General features: G+C 40.4%; 2 protein-coding genes across 8 annotated transcripts in view; one reads left to right on the top strand and one right to left on the bottom strand.

Moving 5' to 3' along the window:
• Positions 1-15,256, bottom strand: part of HNRNPK (heterogeneous nuclear ribonucleoprotein K) — a 26,793-nt gene extending 11,537 nt beyond the window's left edge. For 2 of the 5 annotated variants that reach the window (XM_038403886.2, XM_038403890.2), the window contains exons 1-11: positions 15,114-15,256; positions 11,959-12,033; positions 11,764-11,846; positions 10,516-10,613; positions 8,491-8,547; positions 6,939-6,982; positions 5,871-5,943; positions 5,186-5,299; positions 3,725-3,853; positions 2,498-2,805; positions 2,251-2,305 (exon numbers count right to left, since the gene is read on the bottom strand). In XM_038403886.2, coding sequence (XP_038259814.1) covers positions 2,251-2,305; positions 2,498-2,805; positions 3,725-3,853; positions 5,186-5,299; positions 5,871-5,943; positions 6,939-6,982; positions 8,491-8,547; positions 10,516-10,613; positions 11,764-11,812 — 927 coding nt within the window. In that variant the 5' untranslated portion in view covers positions 11,813-11,846; positions 11,959-12,033; positions 15,114-15,256. Of the gene's footprint in view, positions 1-2,250; positions 2,306-2,497; positions 2,806-3,724; positions 3,854-5,185; positions 5,300-5,870; positions 5,944-6,938; positions 6,983-8,490; positions 8,548-10,515; positions 10,614-11,763; positions 12,034-14,776; positions 14,941-15,113 lie in introns of those variants that run through there. The other 3 variants (XM_038403885.2, XM_038403889.2, XM_043515126.1) reach the window with 3 other exon arrangements.
• Positions 15,134-19,841, top strand: RMI1 (RecQ mediated genome instability 1). 3 transcript variants are annotated; one of them, XM_038403884.2, is made up of 3 exons: positions 15,336-15,484; positions 17,741-17,924; positions 18,036-19,841. In XM_038403884.2, exons 2-3 carry the CDS (start codon positions 17,775-17,777, stop codon positions 19,641-19,643), a joined length of 1,758 nt encoding a protein of 585 aa, XP_038259812.1. In that variant the 5' UTR covers positions 15,336-15,484; positions 17,741-17,774; the 3' UTR covers positions 19,644-19,841. The 3 variants fall into 3 exon arrangements, with proteins under 3 accessions (XP_043371059.1, XP_038259812.1, XP_038259811.1); XM_043515124.1 differs by lacking the exon at positions 15,336-15,484 and adding an exon at positions 15,134-15,272 and having other exon boundaries at positions 17,741-19,841; XM_038403883.2 differs by having other exon boundaries at positions 17,741-19,841.

The following is a 19,841-nucleotide window of genomic DNA, read 5'->3' as shown; positions in this document are numbered from 1 at the left end:
GGGTAGACAAATAGGAATCTCTCAATGGACTTCTCTTGTCCCCTAGAGTTCATCAGGCTCCTTGTGACCATGAAACAAATGGGCTGTATTGACAGAATCTGACAAACGGTGAAGGACAAGAGAAGTTCATGAAAAATGGCTGCGAGAGCACATACTTACTAGCAAAATTCAAAATCACTGGTAAAATTCTAATTTTTCCTAATATAAACAAAGATCTAGGCCAGGGGTTCTCACAACACATTTTTTGGTGGCCTCAGGGTGTGGCCGCTCTGACAATTTTTCCTAAAATACTTAATTAACTTTAGGAAAAGAACAAAAAACCAATATGCACATATACATGTCCAAATCATTATAATTTAATCTAAGGTAGGGTTTTTGTTGCAGACTCAATAATGCAAATACTGTACAGTTGTCTCTATTCTTTACTGGATCAAAAGATAACAGAATCATAAATAAGGTGCTTTGAACATTCTTGTCTTTTTTTCTCATTTCTCTTGCTTTTTTGGGTTGTTGGTTTGGGGTTTGTTTTTTGTTTTTTTTTTAAAAGACTTGCTAGCTATAAGTCAGTCTGAGGTGAAAAGCGGAATTTGTATGTTTGTTAGTCTCAGTTTTCACTGCAGACTTACTCAACCCCAGCAAGCCTGGGAACAAATTAAGCCCTGGATGGGTAGGTGGGTTCAGAGGCAGCGGGGGCCAGGGTGTTGGGGCAGGCAGCAGGGGCCAGAGGTGGCAGGGAAGGTGGGGGTAAGCTTGAAGGCAGAGCCCACCACCACACAGCCAAGGAAGGGAGTGCAAAGCCCCACACCCAGGGGACAGGGCACGAAGCCATGCGGCGGAGCCTGCTATCCGCCACCCTAGGGCTGAAGCATAACCCCACCACTCCCAGATAGGTGGGGAACTCACTAACTGCCTGCTCTTCCAGCTTGTCTCTCCCCAAAGGGAGGTGAGGCCCAACCACTGCTGGTAGCCCCTGGGGAGGGGTGGTGGCTTTGCCTCCCGCTCCCTCAAACCACTGCCCAGGAGGCTGTGGCTGAAAGAAAAGCTGCTGGAGCCATATTTGAGAAATGCTGATCTAGATGTTTGTGGGTACATTTAGAGACGGATAAAGAAAAGCCATCACGAAACATCAAATTTATAAATTCTGATTCGAGTACAGAAAGAGTTGAAATCCAGGTACCTCTGGAATTTACCTGAGCTCTCAATCCAGAGGAAAAAAGAATCAAGTGAAGAACATGAGTGATAAGATATTCAAGATAACTTGGGGCAGGTGACAATCTGCAGAAAAGTGGAAACTGACAACTGAGACTTGAACTGGAGGCCAAATGGGCAGTACCTGCAGCAGGACCCAACTACACTAGAATGGAAAGCAGCAAGCCATCTGAATGTTCACATTTGGCTTGCCTTGCCTTTAATTTAAAAATCATCCTTGGACCAATGGAATCTCTCAGATAATGGCCCTAAACTTAAGTCAGGGTAGCACTCCATCACTTTTTTCTGAAGCCATGATGAGTAAGTCCCAGAAGCTTCAGAATACATGAAGCCACAAAGATCCAATAGCTTTAAATCTTAACATCTTTGATACTTTTCTGAGAAGCACTGTTAGGCAAGATGTGCACTGCACTATGGAGGCAGTAGAGCTTCTCCTGCGGACATATCCACCACTGTTCGTTTAGGTGGGTTTATTATGTCGACAAGTTGGCATAGTGGCTACATGAGTGATCTTGCAGCTGCACTGCTGTAAGCTTGCTAGTGAAGACATGGTCTAACAGTTATCTACAAGATCTCACACACAATTTAGCATGGGTAGTTAGCACATATTCTAAGGAACCATTCAAGATTAAGTGGCCTATTAGAACCCATGTGGTCACAGGACAAAAAGGCAAGTTAGTGGAGACAAACTGACAGAGCATCCGATGAAGTGAGCTGTAGCTCACGAAAGCTTATGCTCTAATAAATTTGTTAGTCTCTAAGGTGCCACGGGTACTCCTTTTCTTTTTGACAGAGCACCATGGCTGATAACAAGAAAACAAGCTGACTCAGGCAGTGGTGTACGCCCCTTCTAGCTTTAGTCCTAAATGCTGTGAAGTGTACCTTTTGCACTGTTCTGATGGGTCCCTGCTTTCTAGAACTTTGAAAAACAAACACACATCCTAGACCAGGTATTTGAAGAGGCAATTCTTGAAGGAGAACAAACAAGTAAGGCTTTTTGGTGAATACATCGTAAATTACAAAACAAATTAAAATCTTTACCATTCCATCGTAACGGTCTCCAGGTCTGCCCCTCCGGTCGTAAGACATAAGATCTCTATAATGGAAAAAAAAAACAAAACCCCAAAACTGGTGCGTAACTTAAGTATTTTTACTTATGTAAGGTCACATTTTAGTTCAAAATTACTAACTCAATTTCATAATCTGCAACGAATACAGGAAGCACAAATAGGAATCAACAAATTCTACTCTTTAGAATGATTTTGTATGTCCTTGCGCAACAACTCACCCGCCACGAGGAGGCGGAGGAGGAGGAAGAGGAAGATTACGTGCTCTGCTACCACCTCTACCACCACGACCTGGAGGAGGGGGAGGAGGTCCTCTGCGAGGGCTCATGTCATCATAATCTCTTCTTGATGGAGGCATGGGACGCCCACCACGACCAGGAGGCATTCGATCAAAGCCTCCCCTTCCACGCATTGGAAATCCTACAGGACGTCCCCTTCTATCATCAAACATCATTGTGAAGCCACCATAGTCATATGTTTCATCATAGAAATTGGGATCATACGGCTGTGCCCGTCCTTTGATTGGAGACTAAATTAAAAAGTAGAGACAGTTTGCATTTGACTGTTAAAATTAATAGACCTCAGTATAATACACAAAAGTATAAAACAATACTTTAAACCACCAATTTAAAGAATTTGAAAATTATCCCTGTTCACTTTGATAAGTATCATGCTTGTGAAGAGTACATCTAGCAACCCTGCCACGTCCACCGTTTATCCACAGAATAGGAACAGAAAAGGCAGAACGAGCATGAACTTTCCTATTAGGCTATGGCTACACTACCACGTATGTCAGAAAAACTTTAATGTCGCTTGGGGGTGTGAATATTCCACTCCACTGAACAACATAAATTATGCCAGCATAAGTGCTAGTGTGCACAGCATCATATCGGCAGGAGAGCTTCTCCCGCTGCTTATTGAGAGTGGATTAATTTGTCAACAGAAGAGGTCTCTTCTGTTGGCATAGAGCCACTACATGAGAGCTCTTACAGCAGCGCAGCTGCATTGCAATGCTGTGCTGTGTAAGCTCTCAGGTGTAGACAATAGCCTTGATATGCTTCCTATGAAGTTCAACTCTGCTGGAGACACCACTCAAGGATCAGAGAGTAATTCAGTTTCTGTGCCCATTCTTTTCCGATTTTATTCCGTCCCAGACTCCCTTTATATCATTCAGTATACAAGAGAAAGTTAACAATGCCCTTTTTTTTTTTGGTAAAAATACTGCATTTTTTTTTTAATATAAAAAGAAAATGTTTTCTAGAAATGGCCTGAAACTTATTTAACACAGGGCACCAATAGCCAAATTGTAACTTTTGGTTATAATTGCCATATGCTAGAATAGAAATGGAACCCGGAAGACTAGAGTGTCATGTCCCTATCTTGAAAACATCTAGGCCCGTTATAACAAAATACTGATCTTTAAATAAGTGAATCTAAAAACATGTTACCTCTGATATAAGATCCAGGATGATCTTGATGCATTCCACAACTCTATCAGGCTTTCCACCAATAAGTACCACTCTGTCCGTGGAATGAGGACAGCACTCTTGAAAAAGTTTAATGGTGGTCTGAGTGTTCTGTTAAAAAAAGAAACATTTCAACTACAACTATTTAAGCATGACTTTAATAGCTCATTAAGAAAACTAACAAAAAAGCCAACAATATTTGTATGCGTGTGTGTATATGACTATATGTATAAATAAATTAAAGAGATACACTCAACTTAACCTAGGCAATTAAAATTCTTAACAGTTTCGGTAAATTTGGTTCCTGAGCCCCCCTGCAAACATCTTGAAACCGATTCTACACAACGTTGTCAAATGCACAAATTGAAGGAGAACATTTCTTCCTCTCATCTTTTGGTTACAGTAACCCAAGATTAATTTTAATATTAGGATAAAAAAAGCAGACCTGTATTTTTAAATTTTCAGCATCCTTTCAAAACCAAGTAACACTATAGCCCAGGATTTAACTTGTAATGTAGGTCACTATCTAATGTGATAGAGAAATAATATCAAAGATCTTCTTAGGCTGCTTATTTTGTTTTACAGTTGAAATAGTCAATATTTGATTATTTTATACAATACAAAACCCAAGTAATTCAATTATACCAATCTGTTTTGAAGAGCTAATAATGCATCTCAATTATTAATGGTTTAAAATGAAAGTCTAAATATTAAATAATTGATCAATTTTATCAGCATATAAATTTAAAGTGAGTGGACAAAAATAATTTTTTTGGTATATATAAACCATTATACAAATCAGAGAAGTCAGGGATTTAAGTATTATTGGTAAAAATTTGTTACCGAGCAGCAGTGTGTGAAAATTATTAGAATCTTCTAAGCAACTATAAGTTACAATTTGTAGGACTAGCTCTATCAGTACCAGGCTATTTTTCATATCCTTCCAAAAACTTAGTAAATATTTATGTAGCTATTTGACCAGACATAGCCTAATTTTTTTTTGTATTGGTGTCCATGCCATGCAACACCAAATAGAATGGTTATATTGTATATTTATAAAAAAAACAAAAATATTAAGGAACTCTTCATAGGTTTCTAAGATGTTTTTAGAAAAAAAGGGTGATCCAATTAGACTTAAATACAGTACACTTTAGTGGACAGGACGGACCAAAAATCATAGGCTTTATCACCATCTGTTTCCGGCTCACTATACAACTGTAGCAAATCCTACAATAAGCTATGTACAAGCAGACCCCTTTGCCAGCATGGAAATCCGATGTGAAGTCAATTCTGAGTAAGTCACATTGCCAGTGTTAAAAATGACAGATTTCAAAAATAAAGCAGTCACTGAATGCACCCTGCCATGCTGGAACCCACCTATAAATACAAAACTAGTAAATAGCTTATAAAACAAATCTGGATAATGGGGAAAAATGGCGATACCTCTCGGAGTTCTTTGATTTTAGCACCCTTGACGCCAATAATTCCTCCTGCCAGACTTTGGTGAATCAACAGCCTTAGTTCGCAGTCAAAGTCACTTCCTTTGTAGTGCTGGTACTGTGGTAAAAGTACATAGAAAATATGTACACAAAGAAGATCAGCCAAATATAGCACAATTTTTTCTTGAATAAATACTTAGCATAGTGCTATTTCGATTCTTTCAGATCTTACGAAGTTCTAAACAGATCTATAGCTGGCCAACAACGGCTGAAACTGGTTTCTGTATTTCCTATGCTTTGACTACATAATCACTGAAGAACCGCGCAGCACTGCATGGGGTCAAGATAGCATGGTGCAACATCAAAGCCGGAGCAAGTAAAATGAAGAGTTTAGGAAGGAATGTTCCCAATATCCATTTTTGCCTGATTATTGGAAGCATTTTAGTAATTGTGAAGTACCAAATTCTTGTATGTTTAGCCTTAAGACATTTTTTCTGCTATATCAGAACGCAATTTGTGATAAACTGAATCCAAAAATCGATCTCTTAAATTATTGATTCTTATTGTCTAAGAGTTTGTAACACTTCCCTCCACTAAAAAGCTTAGTTTACATATAAAGAACAGCACAGACAGAATTGTCATTTGATGTTTTCCATATCTGAAGATGCAAGTAGAGGAAAAAGGCATACCTCTTCTAAGGTCGGGATAATTTTCTTCAAAATTTCTCCAATTGTTTCAATATCTGCACTTATACTCAATATGCTGTCAAAGGCCACAAGTGCCAGATAATAAAGAGAAGGTGAAAAAAAAAAGTAGAAGTAAGTTTTGCATTCATAATCATAGAACTCAAACAACAAACTTACTACAGAGTAGAATTTACAGTATTCCCCATTTAAAGTAAACCTGTTTACTGAATTTACAACACATGCATCTTTGTTTATGCCCAATATATACACATGATAAATTTAAGATTAGATCTTGCAGAGGCAGAGAGAGCAAGAGACAGAGCAAAAGACAGAGCAAGAGAGAAAATGGGATTTTGGAAGGGCTCAGATTAAGTGGGCAAGAAACTAATGCAGAACTGAAAGTTGAAGTGAATATTCGTGTTCCCCACCACCACTAATTTAGGATACCCTCGCTATTACATCAGTAAAACTGGCACACCTTCTCACAGGAAAAGTGGGGATATGCAAGTGGTGAACATTATATTCGGAGTAAGGTTATGAGACCAGTTAGAAATTACTAATGGGGCTCTGCAAGAAAACAAAATACAATGCAAGACAAAAAACCCCAAAAACCAACAACAAAAAAAACACCAAAAAAAAAAAAAAACCAAAACAAACCAAAAAACCCCCCCACAAATAAATAAAAAGACAACACAAATGAAAAGTGAAGGAAAGTGAACCAGAGAGTTAGCATTTCATCAGAAAAAATTATGAACAGGCAATGTTGGGGGAGCAAGGTGGGCCACAAAGACAGAGCGAGAGATTTTGAAACAATTTGATTTACAATGCAGCAAATATGCAACACTTGAAGCTGTGCTCCTTCCATTGAAATAAAATTAGTGGATTGTTTGGGTGGGCAACTCACGTAAAAGTTCAGTGACAAAAAGACTTAATGGGGAAAATAAGACAGAAAACTTGAAAAAACAATACACCGTCTATAAGGGGATACTATTTAATTATATAAAAGGCAGGTAATAAAATACATTTCTCTCTTTCTAATCAGGCAGTGAGGCATAAACTGTTGGGACATACCGCTCGGGGCCACTGCTGTCTGGGACTGAAACACTGGCATTGTACTGCATTGGTCATTGGCGTTCGTGGATGTTGGCATTGGGCATGGGCATTCAATCGGAAGTTGTCAAGTATGGCACCCGTTTGGCAACGAGCACATTTTTGGGCATAGCCAACCAGGGTTTTCACATGGGCGTTCAGGGGCGGATGGGCCAACGTCATGATGGGCAACGCAGGGGCAAGTCGATCCAGTACATGGGCAACGGAGATATATGGCCAAAAAAACAAGGAGAGGGAAAAGGGGGAAAAGCAATAAATTTTAATTTAATACAAACTATACTCATTACTCTCAATTAATGAAACAAGCTTAAGTTGTTCTGAAGACTAACACAATAACGGATTGCTACATTGACTGTGGCTTAACATTTATGGACCTTAAAATGAGTTACTTGATCTAACTATACTACTTTTTACTTTTAGCATACGATGTTTCAGTAGTAGGCTGGCTCATGAGGGTAGACACAAAACCTGTTGAGATTCAGATTACTGAAATCCTGGACAAACCGGGAAAGTTAATATTCCAGATAATTATATATGATATCTGGATTTTTTCCCCCTTAATAAAATAACACTAGCTGCCAAAGAAGTCAGTTAATGTGCATATGGTTCCTGACCATTTTCAATTCTAGTTGCTAATGTTTATGAACTTCCAAGCACAATTTTTACAAGGAGTTCAGGTTACATATTTAAAATTTAAATAATCTAATGAAAAATGTAGACAAATCTGATACCAACTGTGAAATGATATACTACCAAATATTGTGTTTAACAAAGTGCCTTTCAAGAAAGAAAAACAGCTGAAATCACACCAGATGTCAAGTACAAGAGTGTAAACTAATGAAATTTCTTTTTAAGTGTTGCCAAGTTTTATAAACAAACATTTATGTTGAACATGTGTCTAATCACAAGAGTCAACCCACTATAAAATGTGAATAGTAGATAAATCATGATCATTTAAAATCTTCCAAGTTACAGAATAAAATGTTTCTATGCTGTTCTATACCCATATTTAAATCATGCAATCTTCTTAACATTAATGTCTTTGTGCTTCATGTGCAAGCTGTTAAAGTAAGAACAGATGGACAGTTTTAAAAAAAGGAAGTCTAAAAAATATTCATCTATCATTGGGTTAAGCCAGCCACCTGCAATGGTTTTCAGTAATACTATAATTGATTCACACATATGGGAAATGGTGCAATTAAGGGTTTTAAGCTCTGTCAATATTTCTAATTAGATTGGTAACTCACTTGAAGTGTATAATTTAATGGAATCCTGTTAATACGCAAAGAGGTTTAATACAAACCTCCTCCCACATAACTCAATCTGGGTTTTAATTACAATATAAACTCAAAAACCTTGAGGTTATCTATTCTAACAGTCATTACAAATGGCTTGTAACTAGACTATTAAGGTCTAAAACTGATTTTCTCAATTTCTAGAAATGCATGTAATCAGGTTTAAATGCAGTGTTCTGAAAGAATCATTAAATTAGTTCAAACTCTCAAATACTCACGTCTGTACGAAGTGCCTTAATATTTTTGCCACCTTTTCCAATCACTGCTCCAGCATTCTGAAAAAATATTCAAAAATTACACAATGCAATGCCAATGCAAATTTTATTTTTTCCAAAGAGAAAAAGGTTTAAAAATATTTATTTTTGCACCAGGTTGATTTTAGCATGCCTTTAAAGACAGTTTTCTTTAAAAGGGTTCAAATTAAATGATGGTGAACAAATTGAGATAAACTATGCAAACTGAAAAAAGGCCGACAGATCTGTTACTGCTCAATTAAGAAAAAGCAAAATTTTGCAAACTTTAAATTTCTGGGTGTTTCACTCTGCATCACTACAATATCAAGATATAGTTCACCTCTGAAAAGTGACATTAGCATTATGAGGTTCCACATTTATTGTGCAGGTCAATGGCTTTCAGATTAAATCTGTTCAGTTTATAAAAGGTTTATCATCTTAATTGCCAGCACTATAAACTTGACACTTAGATTGTATAATGCTCCTTGACCACTATTTGGACTACAGACCTTTTATTACAAGTGTTGCCCTTGATTACACCTATGCAACTACTGCTTTCTTGCAAGGTACAACGCAAGTTATGATATGAAGACAATGAAGTTCAAATTGCAGAGCCGCTTCGATTTATCTGATTTATTTACAAGCCAAAAAACAATCCAGTTCACATTTAGAATCCACCATGTTGTGAAAAGTTAAGAGCGGTAAAAAAAAAACTTTACTTCAACTAAATAAAGTAGGTATAATTGAATACATATAGAGAGGTTTGTTGAGCAAGGTGATGCCAATTTAGACGGTAACTTTTCTGAGTAAGCCTGCATTTCACATTTTTGATTAGCAGAATAAATTTGCAGCAGTCATTTCACATTTTTGATTAGCAGAATAAATTTGCAGCAGTCTAGAACATTGGTAGATGTTCAACACTGACAAATCATCAAAGTAGGCTGTTACATTGACTGATGTATTAAAATCACTTGCTTACTATGCTGCAGGTTCTTCAAATACTATACTGAGCATGTCAACTTGTTCTGCAACAATTTATGTAATCCATCTTCTACAAATATCACGTGCAGTCAAAGAAACATAAATCCCAACAATAAAACCCCCCCAACTATAGAATACTTTACTTTAGCAAAATAGAAAACCAAGCTATGCCCACATTTTGATGACTGCATGGCAATTTCTGAGAGAACCAAGGAATTAGCAATAGCAAGATTATCACTTTCCGTCTCAGGGTCGCAGACAAAGATAAACACAGTGGGGATAAATGCTAAACTAGAATAAACTGACATATAAAAATGTACATACACTGAGGAGCTAGCCATGTATTCCACACTGCTCTTTTGTTTACTATGAGGGTGACTAACAAATTGCACTGTTGAAAATAGAGTTATCAAAATTCACAAGCATAATTTCCTCCCCCATATTTAAGTTCACGATCCCAAATGAACAATGTTCGCCTTACAGCCTTATTATCTGAGGTTAATTTTTAGTACAAGCCCAGGAAATAAGCTGCACTTTAGCTGTTATTGCTTAACTTCCTGGTTACTGGCTTAAAATGTGAGACCTTAAAAATCACTAAGGACTAATCCTTGTAAAATTACATTAAAAAAAAGAAAAGGAGTACTTGTGGCACCTTAGAGACTAACAAATGCCTTAAGTACTCCTTTTCTTTTTGTGAATACAGACTAACATGGCTGCAACTCTGAAACCTATCATTAAAAAAAAAAAATCAAGTCACTTTTTTATCTGCAACATCCCACCACCACATTCAATATTCCGAACAATCAAGTTTCATTTGACTATTTTAAAAGATGAACTACACAGTGTTGCTATTTCTGTTACAACACTGTACGTTAGTTCTCTCAGCAGAGTGAAAAATAAAGTTTTATTTTACATTGTTTATAAACCTTCAACTAGAAACTCAAGCACCAAGATTATATGCCTTGCTATGATTGCCTACATAATTGCTACAACACAGTTTAAAGGGGTAACACATTTCAAGTATATTACTTTGCTCTGAAGCAGGATGCGCAGTTCTACCATTTCATCAGTGTTGCGAGATCTTTTGAAAGCCTGTTCTTCTTCCATATCTTCTGCAGGACGTTTTCCTATAGTTTCACAGGGAAGGAATGCAAACACTTATTTAGCTTTCACTATGCCATATTCAAAATGTGCGCATTTTGACCATATGCATCAATGTTCCTGATTAACCTTTGTCTGATTAAGCGGATACCAATGTCAAATCCAAAAACTAAATATACCAAACATTTGTAACCAAAATAATTTACAATTCCAATGCAAAAACTGTGGTAATTAACATTCTTACATAATGATGATCTTAATATTGCATTCACTTATAATCTATGAAGTATAGTTTAAACCAAGATGTTGGGTGTGTGTCGCTTTTATGAAATTTAGGTCTCACAATTTATTAAGATATACTGATGACAGTAGTGCTGTTTTACAATTTACAAAATTCTCAAAAGATTAACACTAACATATCCAAAAGGTTGAAAATAGTTTACCCCATTGCTGAGTACTACTGGAATAATTTGCAATGGAACAATTCAAATACTCTCTTTACAAGTTGGCATCAATTACTATGAAAACTGAATTATTGCTGCTGTTTTGAATTTTGCCACTGATTAGAAGATCCTGAGTAAGCAATACATACTATCTGTAGTTCTTTTGCGCAAAATACTAAGTAAATAAAAGCTGCAATAATGACGCTGACTAGTACTTGTTTCTGTTGAACAGAAATACAAGCTAAATAATGGACAGATGATAAAAATTTTTAAATCCTTAGTTTTTACACTTATTTGATTAGCATCTGTGTATACACATACACACACGCTAAACAAGAACACGCAGTAATGCACCGACAAGATAGCTAAACCAAACACATAGCACTGAATCAAAATTCAAAATGTAACGTTATTTGACCATTAAGAAATTTTAAAAAGCGTCATAGTCAATGCATAAGAGGTACTGTGACCTACTGTCTTGAAAACATTCAGTACCTCTAAGTTATTGAATTTGTGAATACTTGAAAATGTAAGCCTTCTAAAGTATTTAAAAGCATATAGCCTTTATAGAAATGCTTAAAATTGTCTTAAGGCTAAACATACAAGAATTTGGTACTCACAATTACTAAAATGCTTCCAATAATCAAGCAAAAATGGACATTGGGAACATTCCTTCCTGAACTGTTCATTTTACTTGCTATATATACTTGCATATAGCTTTTATAGAACTTACCATTTGTCTCTGTGTTGGTAAAGGTCTCCTCTTGCTGTTCAGTCTCCATCGCTACCTTTTATTTTTAGACTAGTAAATGGAACCTGTCAAAGAATAAAAAGGCTAGCACTGGTACTCTTTACAGAAAAAAAATTAAACTGTGCATCTTGCTAAAACGAACAAGCAATCAAAGAGACAACTGCTTCTAGAACTTACGATTATATATCCTTGCACAGCAAAACTGAAGTGTTCTGGGCGGGATCAAAACCAACAGCCTATTACTTCAATAGCCTATGAAAACCAACATACATTAATTTTAGTCTTGTTCATCTACAGTTACACAGTCTTGAACAAGAGTACACTGAAGCTGATACATTGAGCTTCCACTGTAAACACTATTACAGTTTTTCTTTAGAACTCAGACAGCATGAGGCCTTAACATAAAAAGGCCAACAACTGATTTTTCCCACTTCCAGTTAAAATGTAGTTATTGAAATATTGTTTTGCATTTGTTCATAATTTTCAGATTACATTTAGCAACATTTCAGTATTCACCTTTCACTCAACAAATGGGAACTTCAAATTCTAAAATTAAATGAGCCAAATCAATCCTTATTACAGAGTACATTAACACTTTCACTTCAGACTTATGTACGTCTTATTTTGAGGGTTTTCCACATCTATCTGTAAACAGGAGAGCCTACTCAAGTTAAAGCACAATTACTAAAGCCAGTAACAATTTATTAGCCACATCAACTTGTTTTTAATAGGGCTTTTAACTGCAATATCAGCTGTGAGTCTTTAGAATGATAAAAAAACTACCTGTAAGTTTAAGAAAACTTTACTAAAACCACTGCACTGTATAAGCATATTTTACCCTCATGTATACATATACAACTGCCGTCACACATTAAAAGCATTTGAATATATTCAAGTGTAAACTACACATTTGCCTGCTTGTGTAAGAATGTTCAGAAATTGCATTGTCTGAAATCCTATTAACTATAGATTTGCACAGTACTCTTTAAATCCACATTTCAACAACTAAATACATCAAAAAATAGGTTTCCTAGGTTAACAAAAACTCCATGCTAGTTTAGAATTCTTGGTATTCTCTACCTGAAGTTTGACTTAACTATCCTGAATTAATCAACAATATTAACATGTTTATGCGGACCAATGGGCAGTATCCATAGTAATGTTATAAACCACTGCATTATTCTAGAAACACATATTTGCGGAGCACCAAAACTAGTCTTTGTAAATGTATTAACTATCTGAAATTAACTCTCTATTGACTCGGGGATAAAAAAAAGAGGAGTGCAGACATATTTTCAAGTCTATATTTGTGCCACAATTAAGGAAAAAAGTGAACTCCAGAAAGTTCAAATGAATTGTGAATATATGGCCCTGGGGATGTAACCGTGACATTTCCGAGCCATATTTCCATTGCTGCTAACGCCATCAGGAAAGCCCATAAACCTAGGCATTGGTATGCCCCATATTCACTGAGCTGCTTACATGCGGCTGGAACGCTCCCAAACGGGAGTGGTGCTTGGCTAATTCACGCTGGTTATAGTACTAGGCTAGAAAGTGCCAATCCAAAAACAGGTTTCAGAGTAGCAGCCGTGTTAGTCTGTATTCGCAAAAAGAAAAGGAGTACTTGTGGCACCTTAGAGACTAACAAATTTATTAGAGCATAAGCTTTCGTGAGCTACAGCTCATCCGATGAAGTGAGCTGTAGCTCACGAAAGCTTATGCTCTAATAAATTTGTTAGTCTCTAAGGTGCCACAAGTACTCCTTTTCTTTTAATCCAAAAACATTACACGAATAACGTAGCAGCAAGCCATAAACACTGTACGAGAACCGATACTCAACGAGGAAGTGGAGGGGAGATTACAGTGCCTACAACTTGCCCTGGGCTGGTATAACCCTTTTGCGCATCGGGACGGGAGGAGCTAGCGGAGATTGGCCACAACAGCCGCACCGCGCGATGCGAAGCGGGGGAGGGTCGGCCGCCACGCCAACGCACTCGCCCAACAAGCGGGATGCTGTCTGTCTGAGAAGCGAGCAGCCGCGCCGCAGGACTCGGCCGCTCCCGGTGTCGACTCTGAGAGCTGTCCCGCTCCCGTCCGCCCCCCGCGGGCGGAGCCACCCAGCCTCCGCCGCCTGGGGGCCGCGTCGCGCGGGGGGGGGGGGGGGGGGAAGAGGAAGAAAGAGGCCGACTAGCCAGTTATATAATGTCCTCTTCTGCCCCAGAGATGACTCCGGAGCTTCTCTCTTTCCCGGCGGCAGGTCAGGGAAAAGAAATGGCGGCCGCTGTAATGGCGCCTACGCGCTGCTAGGCGGAGCCGGGAGCGGAAAAGCCACCACCACGCGGTCACACGAAGGCCTACCCCTTGGCTGCCCGGGCGGACACAAAAGAGGCGCCTAGGAGCCCTCGCACCCTGGCCTGCCCGGGCGGATAAAGACCTCCCAGCAAGAAAGGAGCCCCCCCCGCCGCCATGACCGCCCTGCGGGAACCGAGACCCTACCCGGATCCCACAGAAATCGACACAGGCCCCGCATGGGCCACCGCGCACATTAAACGCCTCTCCCCGATTGCGCGCCATGATCCCGCAACAGCCAGCCCCCCGCAGCGAGTTAGCAAAACAAGCCCGCAGAGCTCCCCGCTCCCCCGCCCCGCCATGTCCGACTGCGGGAGGGAAGGGGGGAAGATACTCAGCGTATGCGGGAACCGACCGGGGGGGGGGGGGGGCTACAATCCCTCAGAGCACGGATCTACCCAACCCAAAGGGGGAAGACTTCTGCCCTCGTGCAAAGCAGGCAGTGCCCTGGTGGGGGAAGGGAGCTGGCAGCGTGACGGTGTAGGCTAATGCCCAGTTCCAACCAGGCCGCCCGCATCACTGTGTCTCGAGGGGGAGACGGACTGGCGCAAACGGGGCCCGACTTCATTTGTAGGGGAGAAGGAATCCCACGCGCTGCAACGCCCCCCTTTCGCCTCAGGGCCGGCCTCTCCTGGCTACCCCTTACCGCGCTGCGCGCTCTCTGGTCCCAGGCAGCAACACACGAGTCGCCTGCCCCTCCGACTCCAGTGTGAGAAAGAAAGGGGTGTGGGAAGGAACAGCCCCCACCACCAACGCGCGCACACACAGAACCTTCAGCCTATTGGCTCAGCCTACAACCCAAGATGGCTCGCCACAGCTCTATTGGCTAATAGAGCTGCCCATCACGGCTAAGGCGGTTCCCACTTAGCCCCGCCCTCCGTGGTAGCTACGCAAATCTATTTGGGCCCGAAAACCGTAAGAAAGGTGCCCGGCTTTATTCTCCGGTGGCTCTGCATCGCCCTGGCACGTCGGACACCCTTTACCTCTCAGGCAGGAGTCACGATAAAGGACTACGACAGCAACAAGAACCAGCGGGCGGTGTAAGGGACGCAAGAGCGACCTCCGTCGTATGGCGAGAAAATGGCGTTTGTGAAAACTCCGCCTCCCTCGTCCGTCTCCGAGATGGGCGAAACTCTCGCGAGGTTCAAAGTCGCGCGCGCTTGGCCGGGCAGGTCCCGGCTCGAAATGATCGTTAGAGTTCGGGCTCGTGCTGTCGGGACAGTACGGAGCACGGCTGGCCCTGCGCATCCAGAGCGTGCGCGCGCGCGCGCGCGTGTGTGTTACCAGGGGCGGGAGGAGTGGGCTCTGTTGCCTTTTCCGGGCTGCTTGGCTCGCTGCCCCGCCCCGGGTGCGGGTAAGTGGGGCCGCTCCCCGCGAGCCGGGGTTGGTGGGGGCTGCTACCTAGCGCGCTCTCCTCTAATTCCGCCAGCCCCACTGCCGTGGGTCGTGACACGCGCAGCGCCGTGCAGCGGGGCTCCGTCCCCAGCGCTCGGCCTAGAGCCTAGCGGCCACGGCGCCTGCGCCCTGAAGCGGTTGGAGCGCCGCGGCGATGGTGTCACGGATGGTTTCCTACGTCCGCTTTCAGAACGCTCTCAGCCGCGTGCCTGGGCGGCACCAGTGGCTGCTCTTGGTTGGAAAGCGGCTAAAGCCACTGCTTTTGGGGCAGAGCCTGCGTTGCCATCTGTCTGTGGGGCGCCTACTCCACTGCAGGGGACGCTGCAAGACAAATGACAAAAACAGTTTGCAAATGCAAAGCCCGAGGCAGCAAAACTGTCTCCCTCATTAAAAAGAAAAGGAGGACTTGTGGCACCTTAGAGACTAACAAATTTATTAGAGCATAAGCTTTCCTGAGCTACAGCTCACTTCATCGGATGCATTTGGTGGAAAAAACAGAGGAGAGTGATATACACACACAGAACATGAAACAATGGGTTTATCATGCACACTGTAAGGAGAATGATCACTTAAGATAAGCCATCACCAGCAGCGCGGGGGGGGGAGGGGAAGGAGGAAAACCTTTCATGGTGACAAGCAAGGTAGGCTAATTCTAGCAGTTAACAAGAACATCTGAGGAACAGTGGCGGGTGGGGTGGGGTAGGGGGAAGAAATAACATGGGGAAATAGTTTTACTTTGTGTAATGACTCATCCATTCCCAGTCTCTATTCAAGCCTAAATTAATTGTATCCAGTTTGCAAATTAATTCCAATTCAGCAGTCTCTCGTTGGAGTCTGTTTTTGAAGCTTTTTTGTTGAAGGATCTTGAAGGATCGGATGATGAAGTGAGCTGTAGCTCACGAACGCTTATGCTCTAATAAATTTGTTAGTCTCTAAGGTGCCACAAGTCCTCCTTTTCTTTATACTGAAGTCAGTGGCTCCTGTTTGCACAGGATGACCAGGCCCATAAATATGTGAACTCGCTTTCTTTTCACTTGGGGGAGAAAGTCAGCTTACCTTGCAACGTGACTGATTCAGGCAGAAGTTTAGGCCAGGGTGGCTTTTGCCACAGACTAATATATAATTTAGAATTTCACGGAAGAGAAAGGTCTTATAAACTTCTGCTCTTATAATGCTGTTTCTATAGCTCCTTTAAAAATAAAAAATAGAAATAATAAAACTTTAAGCTTTCTGATTACATAATAATGAAGTAAAAAAGGAGACAACCCAGCTGTGTATGTTTTATTGAATTTCTTGTTTCTTTTGTTGATCAGTTTTTAAGACTATATAACCCTCAAAGAGCTTTTATTAGTAATATGGGTGTTCCTCAAGGCCTCACTGCTACAATTTGGTACCCCCTCTACCTGGAATTTCAGTTTAGTCAAGGTGCCTGCTTGTATGATTTCACATCTTTAAAAGTACTCTGCAACTGGATTCAGGACTTGGACATATCTAGATACTGCTTTAGTTCTAAAGCTTTCATCCAGTTACAGCACTTTTAAAGGCCCCTCTGTGCCATAATTGTACACAAATCCCCTGAGTTGCTCATAGAATAGATGGGTCCTGTCACTTCTATGTATAAGCCTATTAGCAGCAGTGAAAATAAGGACCATGTTCCTGTCAAAAGTAGAGAAGGTACTAGAGCCATTCCTGGAGGAAGATAGCAAACATAAACTGAGGCTGAGGAGGACCTCCTAGCCTGATTTCCACTATTTAATCTGGTGGGCTGGGAGGGAGATGAGACAATGACAGCAAGCGTTCTTTCTGCCAGCAAGAAGAAAGGTTTTTGAGTCACAGGCTTGTCAGAAGTCTACAAAAGATGGAGTCACCAAGATGGGTTTAGGGAGAGCAGCCTAGTAAAAATCTCAACACTTTCTCAGTTCTTTCTGGTGACCAGCTGGATACTTAGGCCTTGTCTACTCTGAGACTTACAGTGTTGAAACTTTATTCGCTCAGGGGTGTGAAAAAACACCCCCCTGAGCGATGCAAGTTTCAGTGCTGTAAAATGGCAGTGTAGATAGTGCTACAGTGCTGCGAGCCTCCCCTCACGGAGGTGGTTTTATTACAGCACTGGGAGAGCTCTGTCTCCCAGCGCTGGAGCTATGACTACACAACCACATGGAAAGTGCTGCCATGGTAAGTGGCCCAAGAATAAACTTTTTTTGTTTCTTTTCAGGGGATTCATGCATTTTTCCTTAACTTAAAAGAAAATGAGTGCATCTAGTGTTGCAGGAAAAGTGGAAACCTGGCTTTCTTCTACGTGGCATGTTAAAGTTCCTCTTACGTGGCTAGAAGCTTGTATTAACTGGATCCAACAAGAAAATGGTTGTAATTTAACTCAAGCTCAGATTAACAAACAGGTATTTGAGCAGTGGCTTCTTACAGATCTGAGAGATTTGGACTATCCTGTTTTGCCTGATTGTATCTTAGATGGTCCAAAAGGAGAACTGAATGGCTTTTATTCCATACAGATTGATTCACTGGTGGATGTTAGCCAACCTGCATATTCCCAGTTGCAAAAGATTAGAGGAAAAAATACTGTAAATGAAGAAGTAACAGCCAACACTCAGGCATCCCAAAAGTCCTGGGAAGCAAAGCCTACCCGAATGCTGATGCTGCAGCTAACTGATGGAATACATCAAATTCAGGGTATGGAATACCAACCCATTCCTGTCCTCCATAGTAATCTTCCTCCAGGTACAAAAATTACAATGCAGGGTAACATTGCATATCGTCTTGGAGTTCTTTTGCTAAAATCAGAAAATGTGAAATTGTTGGGGGGCGAAGTAGATGCTCTTCTGGAGGACTATGCTCAGGAAAGAGTCCTTGCCAGGTTAATTGGAGAAGGTGAGAACCCTAATCCTGTCAAGCAGCATGATCATGAACAAGGCATTTTAGGAGCTGTTGATGAACTAGGTCAAACTCTAGGACCTTCAGATGAAGAGCTTCTAGCAAGTCTTGATGAAAATGATGAATTTACCATAAATCATGAAGTTCCTTTAGAAAGTGGATATTGTAGCGGAAGTAACAACTCAAATACAGCCACACATTTGCTTCTTTCAAGCAATGAAAACTACTCACAACAGGGATTTGGAAACCTCTTGCCTGGGGCAAATGAAGAACAAAGTGTTCCAGCTATGGAGTATGTTGATGGAGATTTAGAGGACTTCTCATTGGAAGATGACTTGTTTTTAGAAGAGGAGATCCAAGAAGAAATTCAGACAATGCAGTCACCGATCATAAACAAAACCATAGATATCATTACACAAAGATTTTCACATATGCCAAGATCTTCACTAAGTTACACATCTGAAAAAGATGACAGAGTTCAGTTGGATTCAGTTAGCAAAGAAAAATCCTGTGGGAGAGAACTGTCTGTTGGTGATGAAAGTAGTACAAGTAATTTTTTACTACACCACAATATACAACACTCCAAGAGCTTTACCAACGATTTCTCCTTGGAAAATGTTCTTGAGCAGAAGTGTAATAAGATAGATGTAGTTAAGAGCAGTCAAAAAAATTGTAGTTTTTCTGGCAGTAGATTGTTAAACAAAAGACCAGTTAATTTTTCAAAAACTGATTCAGAGATAAACAAACAAAATTACTGTGTACAAACATTTTCTTACAGAACAACAGAGAACTGCAAAAGTCTTGAGTTAGATTCCCCACCTTTTACATATATTTCTGTTCTACTCGCAAATACCACAGAAACTGTTACAACAGTGAAAATTAAAGCCTTTATTGTAACCCTTACTGGAAATCTCACAAGCAGCAGTGGCTTCTGGAATATAATGGCAAAAATCTCTGATGGTACCGCTTATCTAGAGGTAGACATTGCTGATGAAATTCTAACAAGCTTAATTGGATTTTCAGTGCCTGAAATGAAACAGTTAAGGAAAGATCCCATTCTACATCAGAAACTTAAGGATGGTTTACAGAAATGCCAAAGAGAACTGATAGATCTTTGTTGTTTGATGACTGTTGAATTTAAACCCTTTCAATCTAAAGCAACAGTACTAATTTTACAAGATGTTGATGCAGTAGATCTAGAAAACTTGAAGAAACGTTTAGATAAATAGTTGGAAGAAAAATCTATAGAAAGTAGTCCCAGGAAATATGTAAGTCAAGGCATAGCAAAGTAAGTGTTGACAACTCCATTAAGAAGTCCAGTGGTTTGTGTTTGTTTTTCTTAATGGCAGGGAGGGAAGGTGGGGGGGAATATCCATTCTTTAAGGGGAAAATATTGGAATAAAAATTACAAATTTGTTTTGATAAAA

Source organism: Dermochelys coriacea, chromosome 5, assembly GCF_009764565.3.
Source record: "Dermochelys coriacea isolate rDerCor1 chromosome 5, rDerCor1.pri.v4, whole genome shotgun sequence".
Lineage (NCBI taxonomy): Eukaryota > Metazoa > Chordata > Testudines > Dermochelyidae > Dermochelys > Dermochelys coriacea.
This window is presented reverse-complemented; position numbering and strand designations above follow the sequence as displayed.

What these genes read in the sequence shown, in the direction of transcription:
- RMI1 (XM_043515124.1), top strand. Translation starts at nt 17,775, where the DNA reads ATGAGTGCATCTAGTGTTGCAGGAAAAGTGGAAACCTGGCTTTCTTCT.